Consider the following 17,954-nt stretch of genomic DNA (forward strand, 5'->3'; position numbering starts at 1 on the left):
CTTTGGAACCCCAGGATTCCTCAGAGCACCCACTGCGATGTCCAGTCATTTGTTCTGGAACTTTCCGTCAGTCAACATGGCACCAGGCCTATACCAGGGGTCTCTGGGTGGGAAGCAAGGGGACAGCCTGGAGCAATGTAGTTGGGGACAGGGCTAGAATTTGGAATCTATGCCTCTCAGCCACTGAGCCACCTACCTACAGGACACTCCAGACCCACCGAGGGGCTCTGCATGGGTGGACACGGAGGCCTCGGGGTGCCACCGTCACTGCAGCCTCCGTCCTGGGAGGGGCTGAGGCTAGGACAGCACCCTGCTCAGGGGGTGGGTGGGGGTGGGTGCACTCGGACCTGGTTTCTGGTCCCATTCCCTTTTGCTTGCTTGCCTGGCCCCTGGGGATGGCAAGGGAGACAGTGAAGGTGCGGCATGTTCGGGGTTGGCCCCGTCCCTGGGGCCTGGGGTGCAGTGTGATGGGAGGGGACAGGAAAGGAACTTAAGCCCACCGTTACCTTGCTGGGTATGGAGCACCTATGACTTCCTTCCTGTTCTGTGGGCATGAAAAGCAGATTCAAATGTGCTTCATAACAACATGTACAGGCCTGCTTTCTCCAACATTCCCCTCCTCGGGGCTGGCGACCCTCACCTGTCTGTCCCTGACCTGTCACCTCTAACCCCATGCCCTTCTCTTTGTAGCTGAAGCCCATTATTTCCGACCCTGAGTACCTGCTGGACCAGCACATCCTGATTAGCATTAAATCCTCTGACAGTGACGAGTCCTACGGTAAGGGTCCCACAGGTGCCTTTCCTGCTGTTCGCTGGTGGCCTCTGATGTAAGGGAGGTGGTAGCATTTCCATCACAGAAAGCCCACCTGCTGTTCCCCACCCTCTTCTCCTGATGCTCCTTTCCCCAGGCGAGGGCTGCCAGGGGACAGGCACCAGTCAGTCACCCTTCCTGCTGCAGCAGCCGCTGCCCCTCCCGTTTCCTGAGGCTCTCCTGTGTCCGATTGCGTGCCGGGTGCTTTGCATGCATTTTAAATTTTTATTCTGACAAGACCGTATGAAGCAGACACTGTTCTCGCAGTTCGTAGATGAGAAAACAGCCTCGGCGAGGGTAAGGGACTTGCCCAAGTCACAGGGGTAGGAGCTGGCGGAGCCCTTATCTGAACCCAGGTCTGCCCAGCATCATTCAGCGCTCGGGCCAGTGGCCCCACCAACTGTACTACTAGAGAGACACCATCCTCTATAACATCTTCAGCCTGTCCACGGCTCCGGTCCAGGGTCAGGTTCGCCCTCGCACTTGGCACAGTCAGTGTGTCTACCGCACGGAGTGAGAGGGATAGGTGGTCGGAGAGAGGACGGAGGCAAGAGCCTGACCAAGCAGCTGCGTACAAGCCTCGGGGTAAACACCTGATCCTCAGGGCACATGATCGTGTGATCAGCTCTCCATCTTACAGATGTGTTGGCAAGGGTCAGGGTGAGAGACGGGTCCGGAGTGAAAGTAATGGTGGTAAAGACGGAGAGGCAGGGTGAACCTGAGAGGTGGTGCAAAGAGAAATGGTCTGGCTTTGGGAATTGGGGAAAGCGGGGTGTCGAGGATGGCCCTGCACTTCTGGTTCGAGGAGCTGGTGTTTCCGTTCCCTGGCCCTGGTCCACTGTGGTGAGGGATGGGCACAGGGGGCTGACAAGCACAGCCAGAGGCTGTGGCGTCGGGGACTCGGCCAGAGCTGGTTAGAGAAGGGGGCGAGGTCATGATGGCAGATGTGCCCGAGAGATCCAACAAAATGAAAACTCAACCATGGCCGGTAGAGTGACTCAGGAACCATCGCGGCCACAGTGAGACAGCGTTCCCAGGCGGTTAGGGAGCGAACCGGGGTGAGGGAGCAGAGCGCCTGAGGCAGGCGAGGATGTGCACCTGGTCCGGGGAGGGCCTTGTTTCCAGCAGAAGGAATCTGAAGGTGCTCAGCACTGATGGTGGAAGGCTGGAAACAGAAAGAGGCAGAGTCACGAAAGGTGCCCGTGGGTGCTGGTTGCCCGCTGTGCAGACTCGGCCAAAGCCCTTGTTGCAGAGGTGAGGACATGAAGTGACTTGCTCAAGGTCATGTAGCTACTTTGACAAGCTACAGTGTGACCTTAGACTCGAACCCAGGCAGCCCAGCTCCAGAACCTTGTCTTTCACCCCGTCCCGGTACAGCACCGGATAGAGGGCCCCTGAGCCAGGGCAGGGGCAGGCAGAGCCTGGGGGACCCTGGCTCCGATCCAAATCTCCTGTCTGTTGCAACGGGGCAAAGAGAAAGGCTCCATGTGGATGCCAGAGTCCGCAGGTTCAGTGGCAGGAACCGGGAACTCGGATCTGATGGAACCCTTTTCTTGCCCAAGTACTGTTTGCCCCTTTGGAATGCACACTCGCAAAGAGCACGCTGTAGTAACAGAGAAAAAGACCCACCGGTGCTCTCACTGCTCTCTGTACCAGTCCTTCCCATTGTGGCTTCGGGCTTGCAGCCTCACGCATGCGTACGCAGATTTCTGCCTTTCTAATCGTCGCGGACATGCCATTTACATTCTGCTTTCCTCACCTTGTATTCGGTAAGACCCACTTTCCATGGTTCTCCCCCACGGTCTTCATGATTGTTGCTTTTTCATGGCTTCATAATATTCCGTGGATTTGCTGTCTCCTCCTTCTGTAAAGTCGCCTTTATTACTATTGCTGCCAGTTACATTTGTTCATGTTATCATTGATGCTGAGATGGATCTGTTCGGGGGCATTTTTTGCTTTCCTGAAGCTACATTTTGTTATTATTTGGGGTCATCTCTTTAGGATGAGTTCCCCTGTTTGCTGGTCAAAGGGTATGAACATGTCCATGATTCTTGGCCCTTGCTGTCAAACTGGTGGCGAGAAAGGCTCTGTCTGGCCATGCTGACCTTGCCATGTCCCGGGGCACGGGTTGCCCTGGTCCTGGCCGGCTCAGGGTGTCTCTCCCTTCCTTGTATTTTGTGCGGAGCTCACGTCTGTGAGAGTCCCTTTGTGCTGCCTGCACGTGCGTCGCTGACGGCTTCCGAGGCTGAGTGAGTTTCCATTTATTGAAATTAACCAGCTACAGTTCTTTTGTGTGAAATGACTGTTTGGGTGACCTGCCTATTTACCCGCGGGGGATTTAATTTTGAGGAGTTCCTCGTGAGTTCAGATAAAATCCTGCTTTGTGAAGCTGACTTCAGGGAATGGTTCCAGTCAATCATCTCATTTTCTTTTCTTTTTCCCCCCTCTGTGTAACAGTGTTAAACTTTTATATCTTCTTACCCGTCAGTCTTATTTTGTCATTTCTGACAGCTTCAAACCTTGGAAGCTTGTCATTCCTTTCAGCCATCAGATTAGGATTTAATTCTGCTATTCTGCTGGATTTTCTATGATTTCACTTAGTTCTCACACCAACTAGTCTACATGGAGTTGGTCTGCCGTAAGTTTTGAGACGTTTGCCCAGGTTGCTGACGCGTTAGTCTGCAGGTTTATTCGATGGTCCCTGCCTGGGCCATTGCTTTGAAGGCCCGTCTTTGGTGGCAGAGCTCACTCTCCTGGTCAGATTCGCGGTGTTTCTCCTGTGAAACGGTGGGGTCTTGACCTGACCTTTGTCCCCTCCACGTCCCCAGGCGAGGGCTGCATTGCTCTACGGTTAGAGGCCACGGAAACTGAGCTCCCCATCTACACGCCTCTCACCCACCACGGAGAGATGACGGGCCACTTCCGGGGGGAGATCAAGCTGCAGACCTCCCAGGGCAAGATGAGGGAGAAGCTGTACGGTAAGCAGGCACCACCTCCCCCACCATCCCCGCGCCCTCCTCAGCGCCACGGGGTTAGGGACAGGAGTGAGGTTCCTCTTAGAAAAGCTGTTGGACATCCTGCCTGAGAGCCACGTACCATCCTTGTGTGGTAGATAGGGAAACGGAGGCACAAAGAGTGCTTGGTTAAAGGTCATACGCCGAGGAAGCAGCCAGCCCAAGATGAAGGCGCAGGTGCGCCCAGTGCTAGGCAGAATTTGTCAACGTGATGGGGTCCTGCCTCGTGAGGCAGCAGGGCTCCCCGCCTGGGGACTGCCTGGCACCCAATGCTCCTTGCGGGGTGCTGGGCCATCGGGGTGCTGCCTCGCATGGACAGGGACCACCCCCCTGCCCTATGGGAGCTCCTTTCTCTAGCAGGACCTTGGGTTGGAGGGAGGGGACCTGTACAACCATACACTAGAGTTGGAAATGAAGACACATCCCATCTGCCCTTTAAGCCCATGAGGGGGTCGGCTTTGGTCTGGGGGAGTCACCTTGTTATGTATACATTTTTTTAATGATTTATTTATTTTTAGAGAGGGGGAAGGGAGAGAGAAAGAGAGAGAAACATCAATGTGTGGTTGCCTCTTGAGCATCCCCTACCGGGGACCTGGCCCACAACATAGATATGTGCCCTGACTGGGAATCGAACTGGTGACCCTTTGGTCTGCAGGCTGGCACTCAGTCCACTGAGCCATACCAGTCAGGGCTGTATATTTGTTTTATTAGGATCTGCCAAGAACAATTTGCCTATTTTGTCCCTTGCCAACAAGGGACAAAAGTTGCAAGTGTCACATGAAATGACCTGTCTGGGTCCCATATGCCAATTCTCCTTCCTCTGAAGCCATGGCAGACAGAACTAATCAATCACTGAACTCGCATGAGGCCTCTGAATCTCGCTGAGCCCGCCTCCCCAGGCAGCCGGTGTCCACCGTCCAGCACCGGCATGTCCGTAGAAACCTCTGTCCTCCTGGCCCAGACTCCGCACGCTGGGCCCTCACGTGCTCTTTCCCGGCCCTCTCCTTGCAGACTTCGTGAAGACCGAGCGGGATGAGGCCAGCGGGCCCAGGTGTCTGAAGAGCTTCACCAGCCACGACCCCGGGAAGCAGTGGGAACCTGCCAACAGGTAGAGCAGGGCGGTTGCCAGGGTTTCACTGCAGACTAGCTGGCCTTGCAGACCCAGGACCCAGGGGAGAGTAAGTGGAGCAGAGAAGCCGAGGACCAGGAGGGATAGAGGCGCTGTCCTGCTTCCGGCTCCAGGGTGTTGGGCCACTAACCTGCAGCTCTGTGGGGATTAGTGTGACTTTGGTTGAGCACCTACTGTCTGATGGGTTCTGGAGAAATCAAGGCAGACAGGCGCCGTCCCTGACTTAGGGACTCATAGCCCAGGACAGAGGCCCCATCTAGGAGAAAACACCTGTGGAGACTGCTGCGTGGAATGGTCGCCAGGTCTCCCGTGGACGGGTGACATCGGCAGTCTCGGCTCTGTAGACAGCAAACCGTGTCCCATTACTGAGGGGAGAAATCACCGGAGGCAGGTGGGGGGAATACACGCAGGTTGCTCTTGCCAGAGCCAGGACTGGCAATAATGGGACGTTGTAAGAGTCGCCTCAGCTCTGATGGGGCCTCCAGTCCCAGAATGAAGCCAGGGAAGGATGCCATGGTCTCTGAGCCTGCTTACCTGCCGAGGGGACATCCAAAAGCCACTGCAGAGCCCAGCGTGCTGACCCCTTTGGTCCCTACACCACTTGTCCATCCGTCCGGCTCTCACCCACGCCAACCCACCCCCTGGGAACACGGGAACTCACATCTCCAGACCATTCCCTTGTCCACTTCCAACTTCTGGTGGCTGAGCCATGGATGCTTAGTATCTCCTTCCGATTCTTTTCTCCTGCTATTATCCCGTGGACGAAAGCATCGTGGCTCTCACACGATGGTGTGCTTGGCTCCAGAGTCAGGGTCCATGTAAGCCTGCAAGTCATTTTTCTTTTCACCGGTGAGAGCGTGAGTAGTGCTTACGCAGGCATGGAACCAGGCTGGCTGAGAGTGTGGGAGCTGGGAGGGTCCGTTTTAAACTGTGTACTGAGAACTCTGCTAGTTCGTCCTCGTGACAGTGCTGTCTTACAAAAAAGGACAACAGTTCTGTCCCTGAGAGGCGGCACAGTGCTGGTGTCTCAGGTCACCTCGCCTGGGCCTGGGCCATCTGCTCAGCGGCTTAAGCTGATGGCCCCCCATCTGAGGCTTCAGCCTTGACCTTTGTGCGCTAATCCTCAAATGCCCACGTGGCCACTTCCATTCTCACGCTCACACGCCGACGTGCACGCTGACACGGTCAGGTGGAATGCCCCATGTACCTCCACCCCAGCCTGCCCCCTGCACGGCCACTCTGCCCCACTCGGCCCCACCGGCCTCAACAGCAGCCCACTCTGTTCTCCCTGCTGGCTCGTGGGCCCTCCGACAGTCCCTGGAGCAATTAAACCCCGCACCCCTCAGGGCCATGGCAGTAACTATGGTCCCCCCCCATCCTTCCTACCTGCCTCCTCAGGTAGGAAGTAGGCCTTCCCTGGCCATCCTGGGTCCAGTGGGTCCCGACGCTCCTGCCAGCCCCACTCTGCCTCTTTGGTGACTCTCAGTCAGACTTCAGTGCCGTGGAAACACCAGGGGTCCCTGTCCCTGAGCTGGTTTGGTTTGTCTCCTCTGCCAGACCTGAGCTCCATGGGAACAGGGACTGCAATGCCTCCTTCACAGCCATGTTCCTTCTGCCTGCCCCAGGGCCTGGCGCTCCTGGGCCCACAGAAACCGTTGTGCTGTATGAATGAATGAATGAATGAATGAATGAATGAACAGGTGGGTGGGTGGGTGGGTGGATGAATCCACCGCCCCCACAGCGAGGGAGTGGAGGACGTCCTGAGGGGCCCTGAAGAACACCAGAAGACACCGCCTGCGGGCGGGACTGACCCACAGGAGGGAGGGGAGACCTGACATGGGGCTCCGCATCTCTCCCACAGGGTCCCTCTCTGCACAAGCTCCAGCATCACTGAAATCATCAACCCCAATTACATCGGCATGGGGTCCTTGGGGCACATGAAACAGGCCCTGTCCCCCGAACAGCAGCCCACAGCCTGGAGCTACGACCAGCCGCTCAAGGATCCCTCCCTGGTACCTGGGAGGGGGGAGAGCCCTCCAACACCTCCCTCCCAGCCACCCATATCACCCAAGAAGTTTTCGTCCTCCACAGCGACCCGGGGCCCCTGCCCCAGGACGCAGGAGTCCAGGTGAGCGCACCCACCACCGAGGCCTCTCCCTTCCCTGGGACCTCGCTGCTGGGGACCCAGCCCCAGGACAGCACCTGCAGGTGGGCAGGGGCGGGTGTCCGCTTCGGTCCCTGACTCATCCTCGGGGATGAAGTTTGTGATGGCTTCGGGGGGCCACCTCCCCTGTTCGAGCTGTTCTGTTTCTCGATCGTGCTTTCTGTCACTTACTAGAACCCAGAGAAGGGAGTGTTGTCCGACGGTGTCGCCCTCTGCTCTCTGCTTCCATCCTTGTCGAGAGGCAGTTTGTAGTTTTATTCCTTAAGCTTTTTCTCTGAAAAAAGTTAAAAATGGGTAGATGAATGGAAGGGAGGAAGGGGTAGAGGCTGTGACCCGCAGGAAGGGGCCAGAGAGGATCGGAAAATAAGCCTGCCCTAAGCCCCTGTGGCCGTCTCCGTGCCTCAGAATGTGTCGACGACGCGTAGGAGGAGGAAAAAGCAGCCTCGGGTTTCCTCCCCTCGAAAACTGAGGACAGAGGCCACACTGATGGGTGCAGAGGTGCCTTTTTAGCGAAGTCATCTCTTCGGCAGCCCAGGAAGCCGATCTGCGGACAACCACGTAGAACAAGGAGATGATTTAAGTGAAATGTTTCTCAGTTCCCAAGTTAGTGTATCTTTGTGCTTAACCAGTTGAACACAGAACACAGTTTGGAACGGAGCGGGGAGTGTGTTCCCTCCAGCTTCACAGGAGACAGCTTTAGAATGGGGACATCTGTGGGCAAGGGCCCCCCAGGTGGCATTTTAAGCTCACAGCTCACCTAGCAGGGGTTAGAGGCAAGAGGCTGGCAACCCCCACCCCTGCCTGCAGCCCTCTTAACTGCTCAGGCCCTGGCTCAGCCTGAGCAAAGGCTGCGGAAAAGCGGGTGTCACCAGCCTCCTCCATGTCACCCCACTATTGCCCTACACCCTAGTAGGATGACCAGCCATCCCGGCTTGCCCCAAATTGTCCCCTTCTTTGCACTAAGAATCCCACATCCTGGGAACCATTGAGTTCTGGGCACACCTGAACGGCTGCTTGCCCCAGACCAAAGCCGTGAGGATGGTCAGAGAGACGGCTCTTCTCCTGCCGAGTGTCTCACTGCTTTAGACACGAACCGGCTCCGGCGTCTGAGAGGTGGAGTCCGTCCTTCTGCCGGGGGAGAGCACCCTGTGCCCCGGGCACTGGCTCGATTGCTCCACAACCGCGGCCTGCGGGGGCAGTCGATTTCCTTTCACCCTTGGCCGTGGAATTAAGGCTTTTTCCATCTTTCTGTGGTTTTCTCAGTCTCCACTGACCCGACCAAGATTGTCCCTCTGGCAGAGTGACAGCAGCCCCGGGGGGCAGGGGGGCATTTGACTTGCGCCATCGCTGCTTGTCGCCAGGGGCTGAGCTTTGGAACCACCAGAAGGGTTACATCCAGGGCCCTGTTCCCAGCCCTGCCCCTGAGTCCTGGGGCAAACCCGCTCCTCCTGGCTCAGGCACCAAGAGTGATTCAGGGGTCAGATCACGCACCCTTCTTTTCTCCTCCTCGCCTCTTCCTTAGAAGCTTCTGGTCAGTGCTTCTTGTACACCCCTGCCCCTTCCTCCCTGGGTGAACTCCCAGCAAAGGTCTTCGAGGATCCCGGCAGGGAACAGAGGGTGGCCTCAGGTGCGGGGGGCCGGGGGGGGCCTTCTTTCAAGGCTCCAACACTCCTCATTACATGACTGCTTCCAGGTCTTTCCAAAGGGGAATGAGCCAAAAACTGAGTCCATCGTCAAGCCTCCATTGGCATGTCCCTGAGGCTAGCCTCCTCGATGCCCCATGCCATGCTGTCTCCTTGGCACCTGGGCAAGGATGCCATCTTGCCCTGTCCCCCCAGCCCACGCCTTACTCCCCAAAGAGCCCATTTGCCTTGACCGCTCAGCACCTTCGAGCCGGGTGTCGGGACACGCTGCGTTGGTAAGAAGCAGCTTGGCCAGTGGGTTCCCAGGGACCCACATTTTCTTCTTGGCAGCCTCCTTCTTGTGGAAAGCAGAACCCAGAAGACCCCCAGGAGATTATGCCATTGGCCAGAAAGCAAAATGGGTTCCCATTCCTGGTTCTCGTCGTTTGCTCAGCAGAAATACCTCTATCTAGTAAGAGCCATAAGAAATCAGGAGACAGACAAACAGACAGGCGTTCACCTCCTTTGGCCCACGACGGGGCGCTCCTTCCGGCCGTTCGTCAGCAGCAGACCCACACTCTCACTGCTGGCTTCTCCCCCCGCTCCAGCTTCCCTGTGATTGCCCACATGGCCACAGGTTTTTCCCCACTCTCAGCGAGGCCAGGGAGGAACCGCAGTCACCAGGACCCCGCCGGGGAGAGCACTGTGTCCATCAGGAATGTTGACCTCCTGAGCCCAGGTCTTGTCCCGTTCATGGCTGACTCCTTTGTCTAGGACACACAGTGGCTCTTACACATCTGTTACATGAAACTGCTCGAACTGGAACCCTCAGGTAGCACAGATGGGGACTGAGGGCATCGGGTCACCTGTAAGGCTTCCGTTCCCTGGAGAGTCAGCAGAATTTGCTACAGACATCAGACAGGCTGCAGGATTCTTGAGGGTGGGGGGTGGGGAGCCAGGAAGGCAGGCCTGTAGCAGCAGTGCGGGTCAGGGCTGAGGAAGACGGGCTTCTCTGAAGAGGGCCGAGGGGCCGGTTTTGATATTGGTGGTGCTATGTGAGCCCTCTCTTCTCTGTGAACAGGTTTTTTTGTTTTTTCTTAAAGATTTTATTTACCTATTTTTAGAGAGGGGAAGGGAGGGAGAAAAACATCAATGTGTGGTTGGTTGCCTCTCGTACGCCCACTACTGGGGATCTGACCTGTAACAAGGCATGTGCCTTGACTGGGAATTGAACTGGTGACCCTTTGCTTCACAGTCCTGCGCTCAGTCCATTGAGCCACAGCAGCCAGGGTCCTGTGAGCAGTTTTCATAGTGGAAAAGGTCCAAGCGACAAGGGAGGTCACCTATGTGATCATCAACATAAGAGTCACACAGTTTCTCTTCCTTTCATGTTTAACTTTGTTTCTAATTGAGATGAAACTCACATAACATAAATTAATCACTTGAAAGTGAGCAATTTAGTGGCATTCAGTGCTTCGCAACATTGTGCAACTGCCGCCTCCCTCCGCTGCCAAACGTTTTTGCCAGCCCCTGAAGAAAACCCCATAGGCATCCAGCAGCCATTCCCATGGGTTTCCCCCCTGTCTCCTCTTTCTCACTCTGCAGGCCTGGCGACCTAGAACCTTTGCCGCAGGAGGAGCCCAAGCTGCCCAAGCCCGAGATGTTTGAGAACCCGCTATACGGGTCTGTGAGCTCTTTCCCTAAGCCGGCTCCCAGGAGAGAGCAGGAGTCTCCCAAAATGCTGAGGAAGGAGCCCCCACTGTGCCCGGACACAGGGTCCTTGTCCCCCAGCATCCTGCTCTCCAAAGCCCAGGAGGCCGAGGGCAGCAAGGGGACAGGCAAGCCGGTGCCCACGCCCACACCCACACCCACACCCACGCCCTTCCTCAGTCCCACACCCCGGCTCCGCTCCTTCACTTGCTCGACCTCTGCTGAGGGCCGGCCAGCCGCGGGGGACAAGAGCCAAGGGAAGGCCAAGGGCCCTGCCAGCGCCCAAGCCCCAGTGCCAGCCAAGAGGCCCGTCAAGCCTTCCAGGTCGGAGCTGAGCCAGCAGGCCCTGCCCACCCCGGCCCCACGGCCACCCCTCCCGGCCAAGAGCCCGGCAGTCCTGCACCTGCAGTACGCCAAGGGCCGCGACTACCGTGACAACACCGAGCTGCCCCACCAGGGCAAGCACCGGCCCCCCGAGGACTCGCCGCTCAGCAGGGCTGCCACGCAGGTGCGCTGGGATGCGTGTGGGGTGCGAGTGTGCACACGTGCAAGTGACACAACCACCGTGCTGAGGAGTGCATGCACACAGACTCGTGTTTTTGCGTGTGCTCAATCCATGACACCACTGTGCCCAGGGCTCGTGTGCAGTGAGCTCCCACGCACATGTGTGCGGTGTGCATGATAATGACATCCCAGCCCAGGAGTGGGTTCCAGTAAACAGTGGTCCGGGGACCTGTCCCATGGGGAATGGGTGGGGTCGGGACTTGAACCTGGGACGATCCTGAAGGTCCCAGCTCCAAGAGTGAAAGGGTTGTAGGAGGGACTGTGGGTGAACTCTGAGCCCTCCCAGGTCGGGCCTGTGGGAATAAGACTCCATTAGTACAAAGAGCCCAGATCATTTACATGTCATTAATATTAGTACTGAAGACTTCCCAGTACTGCAGGCACATCGGGTGCGATGTCCCCTTCCTTTTTATAAAACAGACTTCTTTTCGAGCAGACCTAACAGTGCTAGTAACAGACTGTGGAGCCCGACTGTGTTGGGTGTGAGTCCCCCTTCTCCCACCTCCTGACTCTGTGCCTTGAGCTCAGTTTACTCATCTCTAAGAAGGGGGCTTTTAGGGGAGCCTGCCTCACAGGTTTGTATATCATTACTATATGCTACAATTGACATCAAAATTGTGCATTTGTATGCTACACAACCATACAACATAATGTGTATATATTAGAATGTGTTTAAAGTACTTAGAACCCAGTACTCAGTGTTGGCTCTCCAGCACTCCGATAAAGGAATCCTGACCTGGCACACAGTGTTCAGGGACGTGGGACCTTTGGTTAGACCTGGCCTGGCAAGAACTCAACACTGACCCCTTCTGTCCTTGGCCCACAGTGAAGCACCTGGTGAGCTGCCAGCGAGACTGGAGCCCAGAGGAGCAGCACCAAGCCACTCGGACGCTCTCCTGGGACTTCCTGTCGGCCCCTCCTACCCAGCTTCCTATGCAGGGCCTCGTACTTTTCAGGGGAGGCCCAGCTTCTGTGCGATCAGCAGAGTGTGCAGCTTCGAGACTCGGCCTCACGTGCGGAGATTGGAAGGAAAAGCACACCCAACGGGCAACGAGCATCTTGCGCACCTGGGCCCCCAGCTTGATCTTGGTACTTGGGACCCAAGAGCCTTGTTCCGGTCACTGTTTTGAAGAAAGGAACTAAAGCGCTGATTTCCGGGTGGAAATATAAATAATAATAATATTAATAATAATAATGGCTGCATGTATCAAGCACTCACCACGTGCCAGGTACCTGCTAAGTGCTTCACAAACATTATGAGTTGAGTCTTCTTCAGCCAACCAAAACCACGTTCCCAGACCCCCCAGTTCAAAAGAGCATGTCCTGAGCGGTTTGGGCAAAGCATTAAAAATTAAGGCCAGTGCTCTGCTGGTGTGACACAGGGCTTGGCCTGCAGGTAGCTGAAGAGTGAGGGTTAATTTAGGGTACAAGGAACCTCGCCTTGTACCTTGTGACAAAAACTGCTTTAGCTAAAGCCCCAGGGGTTCAGGCAGAGCTGGTGTCCAGCCCAGGGCTCTGTCTGGGTCCTCTCAGCTCTTATTTTGAAGGAGGAAAAGCTGCTCTGACTTCAGTGGGGAGGTCCAGCTTCAGCCCAGGCTAGAGATACCTGGGCCTTCCCTGCTGTGGGCAGCCTCCGCCAGGCCACAGAGCAAGCCAAGCCCCCCTAACACTTGTCCCATCATGCTGATAGCAGAGCCTTCGCTGCTGCCCCTGAACCTGAGCCCCCACCTGGCTGCCCGGGAGGGTGGGCTTCTTGGTGCCTGGCTCTCAGAACAGTGCAGCCTCTCTTCGGACTCTTGTGGCTTTGGGTCCTGCTTCCTTGGTGATAGGTCGGTGATGTCTTCCCTTGTGTTACTTTTCCACATAACAGAATTAATGTAGGGAACAAATCCAGGACTGTGTGTGTGTGTGTGTGTGTGTGTGAGAGTGCTGGAGACTGGATACACACCCCACGTCCCCTCATGTGTCAGTCTGCGGGATCAATAAAGTGTGCCTCTCACCCAGCTCCCATCGGCGTGGCAGTTTTTCCTGATGCTCGACCACAGACAATGCCTCTAGGCTGCCCGCCGTGGAGCGGCAGCAAGGGCTGGAGAGGGCCTTGAGGTTAACCGTGGTGATAGGCTAGCATTGGGCTGACCAGAGGGGACTCTGGACCCAGTCTGAAGTTCTGCCTGGACCCAGGACAGCAGTAGATGTCATGCATGTTCATGTGACTCAGGGCACCTGCAGCCACCCCACTGCTACCAGTGTCATCCCCTCACATACCACCTGCTGTCCTGCATGCCCAAGTTCCTCACGGCTTGTGGAAGTGTTTGTTGCTAAGCTCCAAAGACAATTAACACGTATAAACAGTGCTCAGGTGGAGGGCCTCCAGTTCCCAGCGTTCCCGGGCAGCTTGCACTGTCCGCGGGTCAGGGAGAGGCCCCCAGCCCAAGGGGCCAGTGTGGGTGCTGCTTGGCTTCACCAATGTGCCTTGGGTGCCTTGGCCTGGGCTGCTGTCCCCACCACCTCCTGCTCCTCGGCCCCTGCTCTGGTTCAGACGCCATGCGGAGCTGAAGGGAGCAGTGCTCTTGGCAGCCACGGAGCTAACCACTCACTGCCCTTCGGCAATGGCTCTCCCTTTGGCAGAGACGGTCCTGGGCTCCCCCTGCAACCTCGGCTCCTCCCCCGCTCAGAGAACCTGCAGGCTCCCTTCCTGGTTCCCACACAGAACGTGACCAAAATCCCTCAGCACCCGCCTTCTGACTCGAGAGGCCAAAGGCCAGGGTGGAGGGACAGCTTGAGATACCCAGACGTCCTTTAAGCCAAGCCCCCCTACATCCATCATCCTACCCCTGAGGAGCAGGGCATTAATGCCTGGGCACCTTGGAGCCCAGTGGCTGCCAGGGTGGGCTGGCATGCGGGGGCGAGAGCAGAGAGCTCGAGTTCCCACCCCCACCTGGAATGGACCTCCAGGCCCTCCGCACCATTTCTGAGGGGTCCCAGGTGAAGCACGTTGAGCAGCAGTATGGGGTGTGCTGTAGACTCCCTGTCACCTTTGGTCCTGAACTCTGGTGGCCTGAGTGAGCTCAGTGCCCCTCATGCCTCTCGCTGAAGCTCCAACACAGGTATAACCGTGCACCATCCTTAATTTCTTTAATCTCCCCTTTAGTTTGGTTTTTTTTTTTCACTTTGACTCAAACTGGCTCCACCCAGCACCCTGACTCACCCACCTCCCTCTCCCTTGCTGAATCATTAAGCCGTCAGGACAACGAGGTTCTGGTCAGCACCCAGTAGTCCTAGGAACAGGGTCCTGGGTCTATTGCTATAGAGATAGAGTTTTCAATCAAACTAAAGACAATATCTTGGCTTCAGTCATGCTTTAGCTCCAGACCCAGGAAAGCAGAACAGCCCCCCAAACGGGCCCTTGAGGAGCTGCACAGAACCTCTCCGTGGCTGAGGTCGGGACCAGGTGCAATGAACGGTCAAGTACCCGCTCCCCCAGCACCAGCCCATCAGTAGAGAACATGACCTTAACTCCGTTAGTCACCACGATTAATGGTGTTTTCCCTCTGCATCCATCCCCCGGAAGCCATCGGGGCCAGATCTTCAAGCATGAGCTACCTGTGACTCCAGGTGCAGCATCGTCTCCGTAAGAAACCTTTTCTCTCCTGCAACTCCTGTTCGTGTCCTATGGGGTTTTGACGCCCACAGGCGAACGGACCCCTTCTGCTGGGTGCACAGGCTGTGTGAAAACCAGCCAGACTTGGTCCATAAGCTGACGGACAGCAGGGCCCCCCGCAGCGCCTGGGACTGGGAGCGGGACTGGGAGCAGCACTGGGAGACTGAGGAACTCCCTTCCTTGCTCTTTGAATCGTCCAGCCCTGCGCCTACTCCTCGAGGTCTCTGACTGCTTTGGTTCCCGAGTTCTGGTTGCCACTGTCTCCTGGGGCCCACTCTGGCCAGATTTCTCTGCCATCTCTGCTTTGCTCCCCGTCCTAGGCCTCCCAAACACTCCTACAGCAGGATGAGGAAGGACCCCAGAAATTCCCACCTGTTCATCCCCAAAGTTACGGACAGTCCCCGACTTAGGGTGGTTCGGTGGTTCAACTCAGGATTTCCTGTCTTCTCAAAGGTGTGGAAATCATACACATTCAGTAGAAACTGTGCTTCGGATCTTAAATTTTGATCTCTTCCGTGGCCAGTGATATGGGAGCCAGCAGCAGCTCCCAGCCCAGTGCGCAGTCTCGGGGGTAAGTAGCCGATGCTGTTTGTTGCTTGTGGCTTTTAGGTATTGCGTTCTGAGCACCTACCTTTAAGGCAGGCTAGGTGGAGCTGTGATGTTCAGTAGGTGAGGGGTACTAAATGCATTTTCAACTTATGATATTTTTTAAAGGATTTTATATATGTATTTTTAGAGAGAAGGGAAGGGAAGGAGAAAGAGACAGAGAGAAACATCCATCGGTTGCCTCTCACACGTGTCCCACTGAGGACCGAACCCACAACCTAGGCATGTGCCCCGACCAGGAATTGAACCAGCGACTTTTCACTTTGCGGGACAACTCCCAACCGACTGAGCCACACTGGCCGGGGCTTGGCTTGTGATGTTTTCAATTCGCAAAGGATTTATGGGGATGTAACCCCATTGTAGGTCAAGGGGCATCTGTATTTTATGCCACCTTTTCCTCTCCAGCTTCCGAACCAAGCGGGCAGATTATTGAACGAGCTCTCCTCACCAAAGGGCCCGCCTCTCCTGAGATTGCAGAAGCTGCTACAATGATTTGTTTAAGAAGCAAATTTTCCTTCTCTGCATGACTCTCTGAACGCAGATTTTGTGCCAACAGGAAGGTGTTGTTATGTAGTGGATATTCTCCAAGAGCGGCTGGCTGGGCCCGGGCATCTCCACCCTCCCCAGCACCCCTATCGACCTGGAGGGCCATTCCCAGGGACCATCAGCCTGCAGGCTCCTCCTCCTTCCTGGGTTTCAGTTCTTTTTCCACCCTGATAGGAGGGAAATTAGGGAGCCTTTCAGAGAAGCTCTCTCCCACAGCTACCTTCCCTAAGCCCAGCCTACAGGTTCTCCCTTCGCCTGTCCTTAAAATAGCTCCTTTCTCTCTGCAAACTAATTTCCATGGAGACCCAGCTATCTGGGGGCAGAAGCCTTCTCCAGGCAGCAAGCCCGGGCCCCAGGCTTCACTCCAACCAGAAGGGAGACTCTGGAAGGCAAACGCCTGGTCTCACCCACGGAGACCTCCCAACCCCCAAGGTCCCTTGTGGGGACATCTGCTCGGTGCCAGAACAGCACTGGCAGGGAGAGCCCAGGGCGGTTTACCGCCTTGTTATGTTCTGGCTGGGCGGCTGTCTGCGCCCGTCAGCTCTCTCCCAGCTCACAGCCCAGGCTTTTCTGTGCCTTTGTCCTTGGCGGCGTGTGCAGCAGGGGGTCGCCCTCATCCCCTCAGCCATGTGCATGTTCAAGGAGTGTTCTGGGCCTTGGGAGTCCTTGCATTTAGGAAGGAGGCCACAGAGGGACTGGGGTGGTACAGTCTGGGCTGTGGGATCTGAAATGAATGGTGTTTTCATTTCCTGTAAGTATGAACTCACACAGGGCACTCAGGTGTTCTAAGTCTTAGTGTCCTCATCTCTAACGTGGGGAGCAGGGTGCGGTGTGCATGGTATGGTTGTGCGACCCTGTGAGCCCTGCAGAGACGTGGCTGGGCTGGCCTGGCCTGGCCTGTGGTGGGCCCTCCCTCTCCCTGGAACTCTGACGGGGGTGGGGACTGCCGGGGCAGCCCTGAGGGAGGCGGAGGAGTGAGACACCTGAGCAGGGCCACCAGGCTCTGTGGGAAGGTCCTGGAAGGAGGCAGGTAAAGGCCTCCCAGCTGTGGGCGGGGGCCTGAACCGAGCAAGGCCAGAAATCAAGGAGCGGGTTGAGGCTGGGAAAGCCTTCAAGACAAGGGGCCTTGAGGGGCTAGTTGAAGCCAGGTGGCCTAGTTGAGTCCAGGTGAACTAGCTGGAGTCAAGGAGAAGCTAGTTGAGGCCAGGGGGACCAGCTGAAGGGGATAGCTGAGATGGGTGGACTGCTTTAGTCACGCAGACCAGAGCTGCTCAGACAGCCTGAGCCAATGGCAGTGAACCCTGGGGACCTGAAGGACCTGCTTGTACAGGCACCTGGCTGTGCTGCACGGTGGAGGGGGTGGCAGTGCTGCCCAGCGCTCCCTGCCATTCTGACGTGGTGGCAGTCTGGGGACCCACACAGCGGCTCTGGGCCCTTGGCAGTTCTGGACCAGCCTGTCCCTGTGGGACTCAGCGCCAGCACGCCTGTCTCCCTCCGCTGGCTTCTTCCGTCTTCCCTCACCGAGTAAGTGACTCACGGCCCATACGTCATCCCGCAGGACTCGAGCAGACAGTGACAGGCTGCTCGTGTGCTCAGGAAGGTCGAGACTGGGATGAGGCAAGTGAGGTACCGGGTATGAAAGGGAAGGGGCACTCACTCTCAAGTGCCCACCTGAGCTTGCACCATCTTAAATGTGGCACCCTGGTGCCTCACTTGCCTCACCCCAGCCCTGGCCTGCAGAGCAGGTTGGTGGGGGGCAGCCCTGGATGCCAGGAGGAGCTGAATTCCTGTGAATGACAAGGTGCCATGCTCCGCAGCCCTGGCAAGAAGGGGGTAGGGGCAGAGGGGTAGACAGGGGACACCCTCCTTTGCATTATGTGGAACTGAGTTTTTGTGCATGGGATGTAAATTGCATTTTCATGCCAATTTCCAGCTTATCCCCAGAAGTTGTCTTGCTTCAGTTATTTTTTAAAGATTTATTCATTAATTTGAGAGAGAGAGAGAGAGAGGGAGGGAGGGAGAGAGACACACACACACATCTAAGAAGAAACGATAAACAACAGATATTGGACAAAGATGTTACAGCAGCTATTATAACTAGACCCAAGGACATAAATGAGAATACTC

At 56.3% G+C, this 17,954-nt stretch overlaps 1 protein-coding gene across 1 annotated transcript in view; it reads left to right on the forward strand.

The window, feature by feature from the left end:
* INPP5D (inositol polyphosphate-5-phosphatase D) overlaps positions 1–13,012 on the forward strand; it is a 104,541-nt gene extending 91,529 nt beyond the window's left edge. The window contains exons 22-27 of the mRNA XM_045198336.3: positions 691–778; positions 3,640–3,789; positions 4,837–4,933; positions 6,816–7,082; positions 10,346–10,958; positions 11,841–13,012. Coding sequence (XP_045054271.2) covers positions 691–778; positions 3,640–3,789; positions 4,837–4,933; positions 6,816–7,082; positions 10,346–10,958; positions 11,841–11,843 — 1,218 coding nt within the window. The 3' untranslated portion in view covers positions 11,844–13,012. The remainder of the gene's footprint in view (positions 1–690; positions 779–3,639; positions 3,790–4,836; positions 4,934–6,815; positions 7,083–10,345; positions 10,959–11,840) is intronic.
* The last annotated feature ends 4,942 nt before the right edge of the window (positions 13,013–17,954 follow it).

This window comes from Desmodus rotundus, chromosome 2 (assembly GCF_022682495.2).
Source record: "Desmodus rotundus isolate HL8 chromosome 2, HLdesRot8A.1, whole genome shotgun sequence".
Lineage (NCBI taxonomy): Eukaryota > Metazoa > Chordata > Mammalia > Chiroptera > Phyllostomidae > Desmodus > Desmodus rotundus.